The 20,603-nt window shown below is 43.0% G+C and overlaps 1 protein-coding gene across 4 annotated transcripts in view; it reads left to right on the top strand.

Moving 5' to 3' along the window:
* UTRN (utrophin) overlaps positions 1-20,603 on the top strand; it is a 1,497,630-nt gene that overhangs the window by 635,734 nt on the left and 841,293 nt on the right. For all 4 annotated transcript variants that reach the window (XM_086927281.1, XM_086927282.1, XM_086927283.1 and 1 more), the window contains one exon: positions 12,164-12,318. In XM_086927281.1, coding sequence (XP_086783407.1) covers positions 12,164-12,318 — 155 coding nt within the window. The remainder of the gene's footprint in view (positions 1-12,163; positions 12,319-20,603) is intronic.

The raw sequence follows: 20,603 nt of genomic DNA, 5'->3' as shown, positions 1-20,603 counted from the left end.
CACTTCTGATAGTACAGATGAGCGGCGGTACGTGGGAGGTGAGGGAAAGTGTATGTAGCTGTTGAGGTAGGCAGGGCCGCTATTGTCTAGTTCTTTATATGTGTGTGTGCGGAGTTTAAACTGGGTGCTTTTGTATATAGGGAACCAGTGAATTTCTCCAAAATGCAGTGTGATATGGGTGCAGCAAGGTAGGTCGAGAATGAACCATGCTGCTGCTTTTTGGATGGTTTGAAGCCTGTTCAAGAGCTCCTTGGTAATTCCTCTGTAAGGTGTATTGCCATAGTCAAGTCTGCTGGTAATCAGGGCCTGTGTGGACATTTTGCTAGTGTTCTCTGGTAGCCATTTGAAGATATTTCGCAACATCCTCAGGAAGTGGAATCAAGCAGAGGTCACTGTGTTTTCTTGGGTTGTTTTGTTCTCCAGGATAATTTCACGGATTTTGGTGTGGTTGATGTGGGTGGGAATGGGGCTGAGGTCAGTTGGTCACCAGGTGGAGTCCCAATCTGAGACTGTCCTTCTAAAGATCACCACTTCAGGTTTTTTTCTGTGTTTAGTTTGAGGCCGTTGGATTTTATCCAAGTGGCTGCTGCGATCATGCAGGTGGCAAAGTTGATTTTCATTATGGGTGTCTTGACCAACATGTGAGTAATCAGTTGGGCGTCACTTGAGTTGCAGCTTATGTTGATGTTTTGTGATCGGGTGAGCTCCATCAGCGGGGTAATGCAGATCTTGAAAAGCGTTTGACTGAGAGAATATCCTTGGAGGTCTCTGCATATGAGGTTCTTGGCCTTCGATGTTTAGAGTGACAAATTTACTTTTTGTATCTGATAAAGTGTTTCATGACTAGTTTCACAGATGGTGGATCTTATCCTGCTGCTTTTGTTACATCAGACTAGGAATGCATTCCATCACTAATACATCTGACTGTGGATCCTTTCCCACTGCTTCTGTCAGACCACACAAAGGATGCATTCCATTACTAATACCTCCAACGGGATCCTCTACATCTGCTTCTCTCACATTGGGCGAAGAATGCATTGCATCACTAGTACTTCAGATGGCAGATCATCTTCTGCTGCATCCGTCACATCAGACTGAGAATTCCTTCCAAACCTGTACATCTGATGGTGGATTCTTTCCTACTGCTTCTGTTATATCTGGCAAAGAACGTGTTTCATCATTAGTTCCTCCAATGGTGGATCGTCTCCTGCTTCTTCTGTTGCATTGCCCGGAGAATGCAGTCTGTCGCTAGTTCATCCAACAGTCGAGCTTTTTCTACTACGTCTCTCACATCAGATAGATAAGTATTCCATGACTGTCAGAAATAGGGATTTTAATTTTGGGAGGGGGTATCCCTTCCAATTTAATAAACCCACTTTGGTTAGGCCCAAACACCTTCCTGAGAAAAATCTCTGCTCAACCCTTGCAGCTATGGACTGGCATCAGGCAGTCCACAGAGAAGTGCCCGCTAAGTTCAGGTAGAACTAGCATTTTGAAAGGGAAAAGCACAACACAATTACATTTCCAAACCAAACTTGAAACCTAGAGAAAATTTAATGAGGCAAAACGTCCCCAGGCTAATCAAAGTATGTTAAGAGCAACAGGAGATATGAATTTATAAAGTTGTAAAGAACAAAACACCTAAAAACAAAACCAAGCACTATGGAAAAACAGCATTTGAAGGTGGACTGGGTTCTTGGCCCTATTTCAGGCTGACTACAGTGCAGTGGAGGCCAAGTACGCCAAGCAGGTTATCCCGGTTAAGGTTTTACCTTCAGACTTAGTGTTCAATGGCTGGGAAAGCTTCTCCTGTTCAGTCCTGCAACCCCAGACTCCAGATGGACAGGTTTCTGGGCACCACCTCTCTCCCTAGCCAGGTCTCAAGCAGGGTCTCGTCATCTTTAGTTAGCTTTTCCCTCTGGGAATTAGGAGACCTTGTTTTTTTGTATCCCTGAAGCTGTTGAACAATAGTTCAGCCACTTGAACCTTTGGAAGCAGTCCCAGACCCCAGTTGCCAGAATGATTCAGGAGTCCTGAATCCACTTGTGAGTCTTCTTCTTCCATCCTGAGTAAGAACTCAGGATGGATTCTTCTTCCTTCAGGGCCACCTTCTTCAGATGGTCCAGGTCAGGGATTGCTCTGTGGAAGTTGTGGTTGAATTGCCAGATTTATCCTCTGCACTAGCCAATGATAGAAAAGAATCTATCATCCATTCCTAGCTATTTTCTCGCATTCCCTAACTCCTTTTGCCACACTTTTTCTCATTGTCTTACTGTAAAATGGCCCTTGTTTCAACATGGCAGTACACAGTTGTCACCAGGCAGGCTTAGCTTTGGCTTCCTTGCCACTCCCTACCTGACATGTCAAAACTGGTTTTGTCCACCTATTGTGGCTGGAGCCTGGCAGTCGGGGTGGGTCATAGGGGTGAATAAGATAATCCCTGGCTAGCTTCTCTAAGTCAAAAATGGTGGTGAAAAAGATGTCCTTTGTTCTGCCACCTTTTCCTGTATACTCCCAGATATCTAATCCCCATTATTTTAAGATTAGTTCTTTCTGGGCTCAGAGGCATGCCATGGTTCTCTGAGCCAGGGTCATTCACTCTTCTCACTGAGGATGTGTATTCCAGCTCTGGAGGTGTGATGAGGAGCAGAACTTGTTTTCAGCCATTTTCAGGTTATGTAACCTAAGGATAATTTTTACGAAGTTACTTTTTTGCTTTTGTTATCAAAAATCTGATTACACCATTAAGTCTGATTGTACAAATAAGGTGTAAATAACTTAGAAGCATATTTGTAGGCTCTTCCTAGGTGGTGATGGAATCTATAGATTTTATGGCCACATAGGCCTTTTAAGAAACACCTAGGACTTTTAGTCCTAGATACTGAAATAGCTTTTGGGTTTTATTTCACTGTGAGGGCACACTATCAAGAATATGTAATGTCATATTCCTATATATCAGCACCATGGTCTGTGGGTTTACAAGGCACATTTTATTAGTGACTTACAAATCTATAAAATCATACAATCCCTACATGACAAAGACATTTTTTCCTGCCATGTGTATCTAAAATTGCAGCATAGCCATAGCACGGTATTTCTACTGGCAAAATTATATTTTTGTCACATATGTGCGTGGTGTAAATATACACTGCAGTTCACTTATGAAATTTAACATTCCATGCCATAGGAGCTGCTAGACTTGACATCTTTGGCGTGGTTTCCCCTAACTTTTTTGCCTACTGGCCTCTTGTTTTGCTGAATTCGTTCTTGCTTCCTTTAGGATTGTGGGCACTTCACCACTGCTAAGTAGTGCTAAAGTGCATGTGCGTTGTGCTTTAAACATGGTAATATTGGCTTAGTCAAAATTGGATTATTTAATTTAATTGTAAGTCACTAGTAAAGTGCACTGTATGTGCTCAGAGCCTGTAAATGAAATGCTGCTAGTGGGCCTGCAGCACTGATTGTGCCACCCACTTTAGTAGCCCTTTAAACATGCCTCAAGCTTGCCATTACAGAGCCTATGTATGCAGTTTTAAACTGCCATTTTGACCTGACAAGTTAAGCTACTGGCCAGGCCCAAACCTTCTCCTTTATTACATATAGGTCACCACTAAGGTAGGCCCTAAGCTGCCCCGTGGGCAGGGTGCAGTGTATTTAAAAGGTAGGTCATATCCCCCTGAGTTTTATATGTACTGGTAATGAAAAACTATCAAGTTTGTTTTTCACTACTGCACGGCGTATCTTTCCCATAGGTTGGCAAAGGGGTTGCCTTAATACATCTTTTAAGTGTAATTTTCGATTGGAAGAAATAGAGATTTGGAGTTTGGTGTCTCTGGACTCACAATTTAAAATCACAAATTATGATGTCGTTGAATTTTACATTTTAAGTCTGAAAATGCCACTTTTAGAAAGTTGGCATTTTCTTACCTCAGCCTATCTCTGAATTTTACGTCTGGGTTGGTTGACAGCTGGACTTTGTGAGTTCCCTCTAGACAGTCACACACAAAGGGTCACATTCCCATCCTGCTGTCCCTTCACCAGGTTGACGAGATTTCTTGAGGTAGAGTCGAAGAGAGGAGCTGACATTTGCAACTGAATATGACTATGCATGTTCCCGCTGAGCTGCATTACCCCCCTGTAGTGAGTCTGGAGCCAGGGCAAGGAAGGCAGGGATGTTGTGATCTTCAAAGGTCTCTTTGAAGTTTTCTCCCAATTCAAAGTCTAAGTGGATATAAGTACTGGACCCCTGACACCAGCCAAATCAGACCTTTGCTGGAACCAATGATATTCTTCCAAGAAGAAGAGCTACTGTGCTGTAGGAGGGACTACCACCTTGCTACTTGCTCTGTTGTGTTGGCCTGCTGCTTCTTGCCTGGAAGTGAGAAAGACTGAAGCGACCCTCTACATACCTGCACCCAGGTTCTCCAAGGGCTTGCTGACTTGCCTAATGTGCTTGAAGTGTCAACCCTCTGGGTATGTAGTGCGCTATACAAATTTTATGACTTGACTTGACTTGACTAAGATTTCCTTCAGCTCTGCTTCAGCTGCTGGATTCTGCCAACTGTGAGCCCTGCCCTGCCAAGAGGTGCCAGTACAGTCCTGGGCCTTGAAAGTAGGTTATGCCGCAGTTTTCCTGCAAAATGTGACGCAGTGATGACTTTACTCTGATCTGAACTGACACAGTGCCCTTCGACAGTGATAACAGTACCAATCCGATGGCAGCCCTGCATGGTTCGACAACGACGCAAAACCCGACTGGAAGGTTTGATGATGCAACGCCTGCATCGTAAAGAGTTTGATGATAACGCAGGACTTAATTGCGATGTTCGACTTCGACGCATCGACCCAACTGCGTGAATCAGAAAAGACTTGAGTCTTCGACGCCAGTGCTTTCTCCATCCAAGGAACTTTTTCAACGGGCCTTGCATGGGTCTTGTGTTTTAACAGGACAAGGGAAAACCCAAAAGGAATAACACTAGGGTCCTTGGGCAGTAATCTATTATACAGAACAGGGGACCCTAGTAAATTAGGATCACGCAAATGATAGACCTATACTGGATAGTATATATGACCTCTGTCCAGCCGGACAGGAATTTATTAGTTAAATTCATGTATTCAACATTTATACAAAAGTGGGCACAGCCTGTGACCCACAGGAGACAAGACAAAACAAGTGACAAGAATTTATGTAAAAGCGCACAAGGCGGTCTGTACTATTATTCAGTTTTACAGACTAGGATTCATTTTAAGCAAACCATTGTTAAAGACATTTTGTGATTTCATAAAAACATATGGTGCTATAAGGTCGACGACGTTTCGATGCAACTCAAGAATACATGCATCATCACATGAGCACATGTCTCTTCACTGCGCCGTAAAACCCCTTTTTTTAAAATGAGTGTAACTATCCTTGCATTGAACATCGAAAGCCCCTAGTTAAATTCTTCGGGTGACAAGCATGTACTAGAAATCACGGAGGATAACTGAAAATAGCTCTCACTCAAATCGGTAATCACCACCAAGTCACTCACAATTCTCACAGCAGCACAAATGAGTAATTTATTCTACTGTGTTTTGAAGAAACTAATTATAAATGCAGTCATGCCTAGCAGTGTCAAATTCTAATAAACTCTTTGTTTATGTTTTTCTTCTTTATTTTCCCTCCTTTCAACGTTCTTTCGTTATTATGTAAATTGCCATAGAGGCTATGTACTATGGAAATATTCTCAAGACAAACATGACTCAATGGTTTTTGCCCTGATGATGATGCATGTATTCTTGAGTTGCATCGAAACGTCGTCGACCTTATAGCACCATATGTTTTTATGAAATCACAAAATGTCTTTAACAATGGTTTGCTTAAAATGAATCCTAGTCTGTAAAACTGAATAATAGTACAGACCGCCTTGTGCGCTTTTACATAAATTCTTGTCACTTGTTTTGTCTTGTCTCCTGTGGGTCACAGGCTGTGCCCACTTTTGTATAAATGTTGAATACATGAACCAGTATAAAATATTTAACTAATAAATTCCTGTCCGGCTGGACAGAGGTCATATATACTATCCAGTATATGTCTACCATTTGCGTGATCCTAATTTATTAGGGTCCCCTGTTCTGTATAATTGCATGGGTCTTGTAGCCGGCCTGCACTCCGTTGCTGTCGGCCTGAAACTTTGGAATTACCCCGGTCCAGTGCAACCTCAAGTAACCCTCAAGCGCTATTGACTTTTAAGCACTATATTGCACTTTATTCTTTAAAAATTCATATCTCAAGCTCTACTTATTGGATTTGTATAGTTTTGGTCTTGATTTACTCAGATAAATATTCTCTATTCTTCTATACTGGTGTGGAGTGGTTTTGTGGTGTTCTCACTGGATTACTGTAATTAAAGTTTGCACAAATACTTTACAGATTGTCTCTTAAATTAAGCCTGATTAATCTATGCCAAGCTAGCAGAGCATGAACACAGTTTAATTTAGGTTGTGTATCTGACTTACTCTGACTAAGATTGTGGTCCCTACTTTGACAGAGTGAAAACCTCTGCCTGCCAGAGACCCAATTTCTAACAGGTGTACTTTAGGGCGACACACTAAAGTATATAGAAGGTGTTGGATTGAATGCTTAGCTTCATCTCAGCCACTAGTAATTACTCTGGCCGCATCACAATACATCATTATTTGGCACACCGTGCAACCTCCGTTTAGGCCAAGCTGTATTCAAATCAGTCTTTACCCTGCTCCAAAGGAAACTGTCCAGCCAAAACACTGAAGCCAGTTCCTCCCTGAACCAGACTACAAGCAACCCAGGATAAGGGCTTAACTTCCAGTGTATCCCTTTGATAGGCACTAAACATTTTATCTGGCATCTGCAGATTGCTATACAGTGTTGGCGAATCCTTCCATGCAGTAATAAGAATTTGTTTTAGTACAATTGTTATATAACATGTTATACTTATATAGTACTTTATACCACGTTTCAGACGTTTCTGTTCACTGTAAACACCCAGTGTCTCCCTTACCCAATGTACTGGTATTTAGTTTACCAGACTGTGAAGAGTGGAAGGCTGAGCTGGTCTTGATTTGTTTCTAACTCATTACCAACATATAACCACATTTCCAAACTGGCAGCATTTAACTCTCTGAGCTATCCTGTGGGCTACTCCTCTGTCCAGTGGACAATGTAATATAAAACTTCGGCGATGTGCTGGAGTAGCAACTGAGGTCCAGGATGGATGTTTTTGTTTTCTAGAAGCAATGGAAACCTCTTACCATCTCCTAAGATGGCAGGCCTCATTTGTGGAATATGCAGTTATGGTCATATCGGAGACAACCTTTACACTTTGGCTCCTATCTAAGCAAATGTGACACACTGCTCTTTGCAGCATATGAAGACAGGCCAGAAATGACTCTCCGTCACTCCAGGGGGTGACTCCTTGGCAAGGCTTGCTGTGAGATTTAATAGGAAACGAGACCCAACCTTCCCTCCCTGAACTTGACCTCTCTCAAGAGTGGTTTATACAGCTCAACAGATTCCAAAGTGTATCATGTGGAACTGCTTCCACTCTAATGGAAGACACTCTCTGCAGTTCACATATTAAGGGGCTTCAGTGCACTAGTTCTTCAGGTAGTGACATCACATAGCCAATACTGTGCCACCGTTAGCCTTCATGAGGGTCAGTCTTGTGAAATTATGCTGTCGGGGGCTTCCTGAAGTTAGTCAATTTGTATTCATTTATATTTGGCATACCAGTGCAGGACTAGATCTGGGGAGCCTGCTATGCCCTCTTTTTTAATCCTAATGTACGTAAAATCTACGGTAATATGGACCAGCAACTGTAGCTACCGTGGTTTCCTTGACTTAGATGGCAAGCGACCCTGATTAATGCCTGGTACCATCAGCAAGTCCTGACTTTTAGATCCAAGCACTTTTTTTTTGTGACACTTGTAGTTTCGTATTTCACATTATCGATTTTGACCTCCAAGATCCAGCGTGCAATATGCTGTTTTCTGAAATACCTGGACTGCATGAAGTTGTCACACATGACATGGTGCCTTTAAGATGGTAAAGCAGTATTTGTCGGGTTGTGTCCGGCTTCACAGTGCTGCTGTTTACATAACCTATTGTTTCGAATTCTTATTTATATATATATATATATGTAATATTTGATGTGATCAAGGCTATCGCGACGTAGCCGAAACACGTCATGCTGGCGACAAGAGAGCAATAAACCACCTTTGAAAGTACCTTCAGCGCTGTTGTGTGGTCTGTACCTGCGTTTGTTGGGTCGGTATCTAGAGCCGATCAGTAGGAGTTTGGAACGGATATATATATATATATATATATATATATATTCATTCAATATTTCCTCTGCCTAGAGGAGTATGTCTTTTTTCCCCCTCATGGTACTGGCTGTTTAGTGTATCGTTCCACTTCATACGGAGTGTTTGTATTACAACGCACGAGACACTGTTTTATGACTCAGAAGAGCACTGACGCATCACACATTAAACTATTTAACTCACAGATGCTTTGCATAAATAAAATACCCGTTTTTCTTTTGTTTTCTTTGTTTACTGTAGCAAGCTGATTTTATTGTTCAGTCATTACTCAATATGCAAGCCAGGCCCGTTGGATTTGCCAATGCTGGTTATTGTTTGCCAGCAACACATTAGATTCGTGGACATGTGTCGATCACTCAAAACATGCAATACCCAAAGAGTGTCGCTAGAGGGAGTGTGAAAACACATTTGAGCTATTCAAATCTATACAGTGTAAGGCGAGGGTTTCTTTTCACTTTACTGGGTACTTGTTTTACCAGCCCTGAAATCGTAGCAGTTTCTTATATTTATAGTTTGTTTTCAAATGGATTAAGTGGAACTCCAGGACCTGCTTTATTTTGAAATCATTTGCTCTTTTTTTATTGCCTGGGTCAGACGTCTTAGGCCACTCGCCCCCCCTTGTAGTACTGTTGACGTGTTCGGAACTGATCAGCAATTTTGGGCTGTGCCAGGAATTTGACTGGTGTTCCAAAGTGTGTTGTGCTAAGTTAATCAGCGTTTGACGCAGTATTATCAGCATATTCCAAGGTTAGTCTAACATTCTGTTGTTGTTCACATCTTAAAATACCGCATAGATTGCACAAGTCTATTTCTACATTGTGTGTGATTTGGGATTTTAATATACCGTGGTGGACTAGCTCAATGAGAAACAAGTGGTGCTGCTGAAGAGATATTTAGGTACAGCCCGAGCTTTCTCTATACCTCTTGCATCCTTAATTCTCGAAGATGTCTTAGAAGCAGGTGAAATGTCTTGGCAGCTCGCATCAGCACCACTTTGGTTAGGAGAGGTTGGTCCTCCGTTCTAAATAGAGCTAGGATGTACTTTTGTGCTGACATTTTGCTTACATTTGTGCTTCTTCTGTTAAATCTCACAAGTCAAAATGATGTAATTTGACATAATCTTCCCTTGGGAGCATATTCTTCTATACTATTAGTTGCATGTTCGCTTCATACTTCTATTTAACCGTATTGTCTAACAAAGCAATATCCAGTATTGATCAGCAGGCGAGTTATCATTGATCCAAGAGAAAGTTGACAGTGCAATTCCACATTGCAGCAGGGAGTCCCCATCAGATCCAAGGTGCTAGTTTCTCGCACTCTGGGTTTGGGGGGACAGGTACAGGTGTGCACAAACCTCAGATACAGGTCTTAGGTGATGAGGAGCACAGTGCGGACTCCATCTCTGTGAAGGTTTGCGGCCAGTTGACTATGTTATGTTTTGGGGTCTGGAGAGGGGACTCTGTGGGCTGAAGGCGAGGGTATAATGTAAGCCCCGGCCCACCCATGTGGCATGAGCGAGGCATCGTCCGCAAGTATCTCAGGCCTTTGTATGTCTGGGTGGTGCCATGCTAGAAGTTGTGAAGTCATTCTGCCCTCAGACCCTGCACTACATTGAAAGCGGATTCTTAGTTAAGGCTATTTTTGGCAGCTGCCTTGGGCGTTACCACATACGGCTACAATAGTGCACATATTGCAACAAATAGCTCCATTAAATCACCTCGTTGCTAGGGTAGCTGGATAGAGGGTAAATGGCAAAATATAATTTGCTTCTCGCCAAAACACCTGAAAAGGGCCCACAATATTTCAATCTATGCCAGTGGCTAGAAGTTACGTCAAGGAATAGAAACAGGACTCGGCTATATTACCTGGTAAGCAAAAGAGGAGAAAGTTGGGAGGAGAAGCTGGAACAAGAACCACAAAATACTTCCTCTTCTATTATTTGGAGACAGATTTGATACTTAAATTGAGCCACAGATCCTTAAAACCAAATTTTTTTTATTATAAAACAATTGAAAAAACACTATTTTCTATAAAAAAAAGAAAATGGTGGACAACTGGAAAAGGAAACTAAACGCTTAAATTAGCTTATGATAGTTGATAATTGAGCTACCCACTGCAGATTGTTTCTTTCTAGTATTGAGTATTCACAATCGACCATTGTAATATCTGACATTTCTGACGCGCAGACAAAGCTCCCTGACATTTACTCCAATTATTTGTGGTATAAAGCATATTCATACCATTGATCGCTATTTGATTTTAAAACGAGATTTGTGATTAATATCAATATATAAATGCTTTGCTCATTGTGAGTGTTATTGAGTCAGTGATGATACTGCACTTTCTTCCTGTGAGCTTTAGACTTTTAGGAGAACTGGTGACAGCAGATGACCGGTATCACACACATGAGAAATATTGTGCTTTACGTATTTCCATGCATCATTTGGGATATGTTCGTGGTACCAAAATTAGCTGTTTGTTTACAAACATACTTCCCTAAGGCAGTGAAGGGTTCATTTAGTGACCTTAGGATTTTAGAAGGTTGACACTAGGATCAGAACCGGTCCTCTAGTTAGTAAGGAGAATCCCAAATCCTAGCACGGGGTAAAAGTTCAGGTTCTGGGAAAGGGTCTTCTACATTGCAAGAGTGAGAGAATGCAAGTCTGGTGCAGAGGGTCTAATGTCTAGTGTAAGTCCTCAGCTTAACTGTGAGAAAATAATAACCCAGGCTATAGTAAGAGTTTGAGATTAGGACGTTAAGAGCCACATAGGGCAGGTGTGGTTGCCCTATTTCCTCCAAGGTATTATGGCTGATGAATTTCAATCAATTTAGCTTTACTCGCATTTCTATCGCTTTAGCAGCTAAATACTTGCGCAACCAGTGTGGCACATCTCCAAGCACCCGTTTCATGATTTTTGCCACTCACCAGAGAAGAATATGGCTTCTCAGTTGGGGAGCTAACATGCTGTTTGTAATAGCTACAGTGAAAGACTAATCAAAGCATTGTCACTTCATGTGCACCTCCCCCCTGCTCGGAAGGAGTCCTTTAAATATCCCACAAGTGTTGTTCAAACACTGAACTGCATCTGTCATAGTGGCTTGTGTGTCTGATGTAACATCTCCCTGCTGTTCATTTTGCTGCCATTCCAATAGTTGTCCAAGTCAAGTGCATGATTTTGCCACTCCTCAGAAAACTCTAATCATTTTGTTTGGGTGGGGTTGTATGATCCTTTGAGAAGCTTTGTCGAAATAGAAAACAAAGCATTGGTGGATCCAAGTGTCCAAGACAGCCAATACACTTTACTCCTGCTTAGAAGGGCCCCCAACACTTTCAACATTTTCCAAGTATGGGTTGCACACTGAATGTGTTGCCCCAGCCATCCAGAGCCATCATGATAAGCGCACTCAAACAGTTCATTTCATGCGTTTTTCAGAACTATTCGCCATCAACCAACAGGGCCAATGCAATTAGCGGTAAGCGATGATTACACAATAATAGTGCCATGCATCGTCTTTCTGTCACTGACACTAGTTTGTACACACGTTGGAGTAGGAGTGATCTCCTGAGGTAGTTTCTATGACCATGCCTCCTCACCTATCTTCCCATGTATCTGCCCTGAAGCGGAGACATTCTAAGTACATAGGTGCACAGAATCTGGAGCCTTTATCCAGCAAAAATGCATACCAGCTTGACCGCCATTGTCTTTTCTTTTTTCCCATCTCTTACTGATATGTTCCCTTTTTGATGATAGAGTGTTTCATCATTAATTTTTGCATTTGTGTTCTACGTGTGGGATGATGAACCTTTTTACTATTTCACAGCTGTTACTGCTAGACTTGAACAAAGGAGAACCCAGCATGACTGCCTTCAAGGACCTGTCAAACAAGCTGCTTCGTGACTATAGCAACGACGATACCAGGAAGGTGAAAGAGACAACGGACTGCCTGTGCACCGTCTGGGTGAACATGAATCAAAGGTAACGATCACACACCGCTGCAGAGCTGTGACCATTACTGGAGACCCAGTGATGGATTGTTTGTGGTCTGACACGCAGAACTGTGATTCCGTGATTTGTCAAATTTTATGGGTTTTTGGACTTCAGCGATTTATATTGAAACATTCCTAGGAGCAAAGCTGTTTGACAGTGCAAGGATCTGAGAAAGACGTTTGACAACTGGACCAGAATGAATTGACAGCTATTCACAGTTCTAAATTATGCCTTTTCTAAAACTTGATTACCATTTTTTTTCTGGGCGACTGTTACTTTGGTTTGTTTCTCAAAATTGCAACAAAAGAACTCACATTTTTCTTTATTTACATGCAGATTGTTCACACTAGCAGGTAATTAATCTGGTAGATGCTGTCACTAGGAAGCAACAGGGGGAGATAGTGAAAGAGCTGTTTGCAGGACTAATGTATTGAACACACATGTTATACATAGAAACCAGCATCTAAACTCCAGGATTTTTTAAATTGCTAATCCCTTTATTGGCTCCTAAATTGACTCTGAATCTCAAAAGCTGAAGAGAATTCCCCCCCCCCCCCCCCCCCCCCCACTTTCATCAGTTCTTTTAGAGGTGGCCAATCTCACTGAAAAGGAGCAGATGTATGACATTACAACGCATGCTTTTACCACGCATGCTTTTACATCGCAACTTTTACAACGCATGCTTTTACAACGCATAGTGTTGAGGGCTGCTGGATAGTGAATAGTTTAATTTACTATTCCAACTCCAGTCCCTGTGGATAGTAGGGAAGGTGTTGGATAGTAAATTAAATCTATTCCCTATCCTAGAGCGCCCCCCAGCGCAATGCATTGTAATGGTTTGCGTTGTAAAAGTTGCGATGTAAAAGCACTGCGTGGTAAAGGTTGCGTTGTAAAGGATGTTTCCCAAAAGGAGCGAATGGCACCTGAGATCGCAAGCTTTTGAGACTCAAGTGCTTTTGGCATAACACAAACCACATTGAAAATACTATTGGCATTCATTGAAAGCCATGTCTGGGGTGCAAGTACATTTCTTTTGTTTGCAGTGTTTGATTCTGCAGTCTAGCTTATGCTGTGACATACAGGGCCACCTTTATGTTCTCAAAGTAATCATTGATATGCCTGTGGCTAAAGAGTTGACATAACTTAGTCTCAATAGACTATGGTTAATACCACTGTTTTATAGTCCACAACTGGGATGCATATTTTACTACTTTTTTTGTTGTTGCAGATTTATATAGTGCGAACTCAACCCAAAGGTATTGGAGCGCTTTACATAGGCACCAGTTACATAACACAAGGACACATTTTTTGGGGGGGAGGGGAAGGCACAGGAGAGAAAGTGATTTGCCCCGAAACACAGGATGTGGAGCCTACCCAGAGGCTCGAACCTTGGTTTCCCAGCTCCAAGGTCAACAGTCTAGCTGTGAGCCTCATCCTCTCTTGAAGAAGAACGAGTTGGCATTGTGGAGCGGTAGCGGAGGGGAAGTTAATATGTACCCCTCAATTCACATTTTTTGGCCAACATAAAACCCACAGATGAAGTGTACTCATTAATGTTTATATAATCCAGTATGTTGGTGGAGTCCAGAAAATACTGACCCAGAACTTCAGCAAGTCAACTTTAATCCAAATCTTGCAGCCCAAATACTGCTGTTTAACCAGCATGACAACCACAACAAAGAGTCTGACTATTGCCTTCTTGCTATATGTTTTTGTGATCTTGCATCAGTTTAACCCCTTCACTGCTGGCCCGTTTCCGCCCCTGTGCGGTAAACAAATGAACAGGGGCGGGCCATGACGAACCCCAGCCGTCATCAGCACACGAGCACCGTAGTGCATGACGGCTGGGGTTCGTCATCAGCATGCAAGGGGTTAAGCCCAACTTTAGATTTCCAGGTGTATTGTGATGAAATGTGTTTGTCTAAGAGTAGCACACATTTCACTACTACTTTCTGGATCTCAGAACCTCAATACTGAATGATTACATCACACGGTTTCCCAGAGAAGACTTTGGTCTCTTTTATTTTGACAGGCAGTCTTCTGCTTTTGAAGTTCACTAAGGAAAATTAATCCATGAAAATAATATGTAATATTTTTAATATATCAACCTATGTCAAAGGATTAACATTGACTCTGAATTTAAGTTTTAAATTCAAACTTCCAGTGAGGACTAGTACTCACCATTTGTTCTGTCCCTTTTCTGAATCAAGCCAGAGCATCCATGAAGGCCTTGTTCCTTTCATTCATACAGAACATTCTAACTAACCAAGGTAGATGCTTAGCTGCCCCTAAAATGTACCCATTGCATGCATAACCAAATAGGATACAAACAGTATAAACTGAAGTGAAACATTGCACGGTCAGATGCCCAATCTAACAGAGCAGTACAATATGTTTTTGAAAATCCTACAAAAGGAAACTTTTGTTCTTCTGAAGCTGGCACTTCTTTGGGTTTACTGTATGAGTTTTGTTCAGGAAGCGATAATTGCTCACGATGGATAGTCTTATATGCACATTTTATTGAATGTTGTAGGGTACAATGCAGTGTAACAAGGAAAATAATCTTTTAAGCATTGAAAAGAAATGCTAAGGTGCATATCCAACAGTCGCTCCCATACCCCACTTCTCACCTCCCCCACCCAGGCCATTACAGAAAACAATTTTCTGAACAAGTCTTTTCCCCCATACCCCCATCCAGAGCTAATGAACCTCACCCCGAATATGTGCGAATTTCAGTCTCAAGCATATCCACCTTGGTGGTGTCTGACCGAAGGTCAACCGCTCTAAATCACTTCCAGTCCCCCCTTATCTTTGTGTACCCCTGGGAACAGTCTCTGGCATTGTAGACCAGTCTTTCCATTTTTATGCAGTGGCCGAGCCCTTTCTACCACTTCTCTGCTGCCAAAGTCTCTCCTACATCCATATTTGTGCTATATCCCTTAGAGCACTGTGAGCCCAAGCCATAGCAATGTGAGCTTATGTCTGTTGTCGTCCAAATCTGAATTTATGTCTTGTATAACCAACCCAGGGTCTTGTGATATTGTCCACCCAGGACCACCCTAGACAGAAAAGCACCTGTGTCAATAGCTTGATAATCTCGACCGCCCCAGGTTGCTTGCAGGAGGCTCTGCACAGGGTAAGTGGCCGGGGAGGCTAGCACCCCCATCCCTTATAATCTTTGTCTGGTAAGGTTTGCTCTGTGGCAGAGCTCCAGTTGTATGGAGGACAATGTAGAAGAGATTGCAGAGTGTCGAGGGGTCGCCCTATCCTCGACCGACTCCTTGTCTGTTAGCAAGCATAGTTCTTCCTCCCAAACAGTTCACAAGGAATCAAAAGATTATTTCGTGTTATTGATAATTTTGCGATAGATCTGTGTCACCTTGTGGTCCTCCAGTTTGCCCATGAGAAGTTCCGCCTCTGGTGGATTCAATTCTGGGCAGTCTTATATGTCCGAGATGCATTCGTCCAGGAAATGTCCGAGCTGCAGATACCTGTAGAATTGACTGTGTGCCCAAATTCCTCCTGCAGGCTTCAGTAGGACTTGAGAGTTTTTCCCTCCATAACCTCCCCCAACGTAGAAATACCTATGGCGTTTGACCTCCTAAAAACCCTTGTAGGTTAGCCACCTGTCCCAATAGAGTGCCTTCAAACAGAGGAGTCTGCCCGTCATCTTTTACAGCCTCCCCAATTGTCTCAGGTTGGTCTTCCACAGATTGACCACCATCTTTGTTGCCGGTGGGAGGATGGTGTGTGGTCTCCCCCCTCCCACCTGTATACCAAATGATGGATTGACACTCCCCAGAGAGCCAATTTCTCTGAAGCGTATGCTAGGCCTCCTAAGGCATCACACCACCGTTCATTCACAGTAATTAGGTGGGAGGCCATATAATATGACTCAATGCCCATGGCAGCTATTGCACCATTATATGGGGATTTGAAGCACTTGGCCAGGGCAATATGTGGGAGGCCCTCATTCCACAGGAAGCTGCAGAGCAGAGACTTAATTTTATGGAAAAAGGCAGGTGAAATGTCATAGGGATTGTTCTGCAGTTGATAAAAATAAAAACGTGGAAATGAACCACTTTAAGGATGGCAGGTCTGCCCAGGAGCAACATGGGGTCCCGCTGTCGACCCACACATCACTGCCTCACTCACTGGCAGGTTGTTCCGCAGTGCTGATCAGGAGAGACTGCCGCAGATCACGCAGGCTGCTGCCCCTGCCACACCACGTCTCTCCCAGCGGCCCCAGTAAGTCTATAGTGGGTCAGGTTGGGGGGTTTGAAGTTCCAGGCAGGCAGGAGATCTTTTACTCCCTCTTCAGTCTCCTCCGCTGCTGTTTACATGTCGCTTGGCCACCCATGTGTTCCTCTTGTGCCCCCTATCACATATGCCGCTACACAACTGCAGCGTCCATCACCAGCTCCACAGGACCATCAGTTACAGCCCGGGACTGGAATAATGCATAGCTGCCAACTCACATGGTGCCACAGTGTGACACACGATATTGGCTCCCATCATACAGTCTCCTTAAGAGGAGCCAATATCACACTGTGGCAGGGAAAACGAGCTGAAAACCACAGTAAACCGTGGATTTCCAGCTAGTTTTCAGAGGCTTTTTAATGCTCTAAGGGGGAGGCGGGGCCGCGTGGCGGTCCCGTGCTCGTGACGGAACCGCTCCGTCACGGCCCGCGGGTGAGCTGTGCTTGTGACGGAACGGTTCCGTCACGGCCCCGCCCGCTCTTCAGAACGTCCAGCGCAGGCGCGGAATTTGCCACGCGCAGGCGCGGCGAGAGGGCCGTGACGGAACCGTTCCATCACCAGCACAGCCCACCCGAGGCTCGTGACGGAACAGTTCCGTCACGAGCATGGGAGGGGTTAAGGGGTGTGAAACCAGCCTCAGCAACCTTTTTCTCTGGGTTGGGAGGAGGGTGATTGGGGACGGGCGGGGCAAAAGTGCCTACATCCCTCCAAGGCCTGCCCCCTCCTCACATTGTGAAAATTCTGTCTTATTTGACAGGTGTCTCAATGTGTGTCATTCGCCCTGAGCAGGGGACCAGCAGATGGGCTCTGGGTGGGAAGGATGAGTTTGGATGTGCTGCAAGTGGCTCAGGGCACTTTAAACTTGTGGCCGCTATTTTCGGCGGTCAGCTGATGCTCTCAAGATGGATGGTTTTAAATGTTAAATCGATGTGCCTTTTATCCGTCTGCTGGTGTACAGCTGCGTTCAGACCTGATTTCTACTCCTTTCATTCTTCTGTGGCTATAGCACATTTTATTGGCTATGATTAGTAATAGGAAGTTTGTAATCATTTTTTAGACCCCTCATTTTGTCTGCTTGAAAAATAAACAGGTTTTAAACAATCCTGGCTTCAAATGTATGAGTCCCATCTGAGAGCTCACTTAGTAATCCTAGTTTTTTGGTGTTCTGGTTATATCAAAATGAGTTAGTTAGAGCAAGAACGGGAACCCTTTTTGTGTTTAAACAAAATGCAAGTCCTCCTGTGGAACCGAGCTGTGCGCTTTTAGTCTCTTTACCTGCTGCTCCATCCAGGCCTGTATTTCCATGCTCATTACATAGCCAGACACGATCGCTCTAGTTAGCTTGGCAGCGCAATGCATTTTAAGCTCGCCGTTACTAAGGCTGGGTGATTTTTTTTCTTCCGGGAAAGTGTATTGATTTTGCTTAATATAAAAATGCTGACTAAAATCTACTACCGAGCACAAGCAGTTGATTTCCACAAAGTGTCTTTGAGCAGCCGAGACCCATTAAAGATGCATTTAGATTTTGTTTTTATCCTTCCTCCATCTCTCCCTTGTCATTACACCACCAATTCTCTAATGCACACTGAAACATACGGTTAGCCGCGTAGAGACCCTTTAATTTGAAGGCAAATCAATTTCAATTTCATTTTATGTTTTTGTGAAGTCTAGATGTTTTGTCTGAGGAAATTCTTGACTCCTACTTTTGAGCCACATTTGTAAGTGAATAATGTTGTCTTCCAGTGTACCAGGAAATCAAGAATATCTTGGTGTACTTAATGAGTCTTTTTGAACGTGCTTGATACGTCTCGCCTAGGCAGCGCTTATGCTGCCTCTTTGAGACATGCTGTATTCAGGATATGGGCATAAAGTTCCGCCCACTTTCCACCCATCTTTTTATTTGGCTCCTGTCCTTTGTAAATTGTGGCTTTTCATTGGTCAATAGGCTTAGTAGTTACTCCTTAGTACCGCCTTGTCTATCCTTGTAACCTCCGATGAGCACTATTTTCTTAAAGGGCTTCAGGTTGGACTCCCGCTTGTTCCTAAGTAAGGCTGGCAGTGGTTAGTTTCCTAACTCATCTCACATTTATATGAGGCCTTGTATATATTTCCCTTCATCAGCTCCAGTAAAACCTAATCCGGGATTAATATAATAATTATTTGGTCACATTACAAGGCTGCTAATTGTTTATATGGGCATAGCTATTTGAATGTATTTGTGGTACTGTCTTGTATGCATTATGGGTAGGGTGTATTTATCATATCTTCGGCAGTGTGCGGTACCATATGTGACTAAAAGAGGTCCCATGGGACCTCTATTGGCCACATATGGTACTGCACCCTGCAACATGGCTAGGTAAAAAACATTAACTCCAACTTTCCAGGGTGCAGTACCATATGTGGCCAAAAGTGGTCCAATGGAAACATGGCTAGGTATAAAAACATTAGCATTTATAATTTCAATAACTCCAACTCCAGCAAATGTGAGACCAATTGCATTTCCAATGTGATAGGTCTCGCATTTGTTAAAGTTAGAGCTGTTGGCGCTGAAAATGACAATGTTTTTTACTTTTGCTTTTTCATACCATTAGCAATAGTGCTATGCAAATACAATAACTACACTGCAAATAAAAAAACAAAGTAAAAAACATTGTTATTTTTATTGTCAACAACTCTAACTTTAACAAATGCTAGACCTATTGCTTTGTAAATGCTTGTTTTCCTTCCTGCTTGTGGCTATATATCTGTAACAAGCATGGAAAAATTAACAAGCATTGGCACAGCCAATAGGTCTCATTTTTGGGACCTTATAGTATTTAGCCATACAGCACATTAATATGTGTGCTGCAACATATACTGTTGTTTTGCATGCCACTGGCAACAGTCAAACACACCCAAGGATGGGCTTCCATGCAAATTAATGAAAAGGCAATTTATATGCCCTGACTGACTCAACTGGTCTTGAGATAAGGTAACAAATTCCCGGAGCAGGGCAGTGAAACCAGACTTGTAGAGAAGATGTTTTACTCTATTATATCACCTGAGGTTTAGAAAAGGATATACAAAAATCCTTCACCTTTGATTCCACATGACAGTTGAATGCACCCATAAAGGAGCTTCAAGTAACTCTGCGAGTAAAACTTTGCTTTCTAAAAAAAAAAGAAAAGTATTTGATTTTGTCAGTAATATAGACTGCACTCCCCAGGCTGTAGAACCAAGTAGCTGCACCAAGTGTTGAATCGCAGCCCCCAGATAAAGCAGGCTCAACTACTGCACCCATTTCTCCACGAGCTCGACAGTAGTTGTCATAAAGGCATATTTCAGAAACACCCTGACGAAAGACGATAGGCTAAATGCCAAAGACTGCAAAGAAGCCGGTTGTGCCTATTCAAATTCAGGCAAAAAGCAAAAATGAAGCCCCCAACCCTGCTTAAAATGGGGCCATCATCTCCAAATCAGGAATGTGTGCAATTATAATATAGATTTTTTTTTACGTTATTCGTCTGTCCACCCTTCAGTAACACGTCCATCTCTCTCACATGGTGGCACCTAACAATGAGGTTGAGGAACCCGGCCAGACAGGGGGGACATCACACCCTCATCATTGAGCTGATGCTGGAAGCCTATACCCATATCACAAAGAGCCAACGCTTCGAAGAGGCCTGTGCATAAACAAGAGCTGACATTGTTTGTGTTACTGAATAACCAGCCCACACAGTAAAAATGGGTAGTAGTGCAAACAAACAGCACTTCCGCCTAGCCTGTGGCACTTACCCACCTGTACTGAGCCAGCCACCAGCTTCCTAGTTAACTCACCGTTCAACAGCGTTTACGTAAATCACTGTATCTGAATTCCTTAAGGCTTAACTACATTAAGTGATTTAGACGGGGCATGAACCTAGATATTATGCTGTCATGAACCACAACAGAAAACATAAACATGTGACTTTTGAAATGTGCTTGGTGGGGGAGGGAAAGCATAAATGAACGAGGGACTTTTGAAACATGCGTAG

This window comes from Lissotriton vulgaris, chromosome 6 (genome assembly GCF_964263255.1).
Source record: "Lissotriton vulgaris chromosome 6, aLisVul1.2, whole genome shotgun sequence".
NCBI classification, from domain to species: domain Eukaryota; kingdom Metazoa; phylum Chordata; class Amphibia; order Caudata; family Salamandridae; genus Lissotriton; species Lissotriton vulgaris.
Note: the sequence above shows the minus strand (reverse complement) of the source record. Positions and strands in the feature narration are given on the sequence as shown.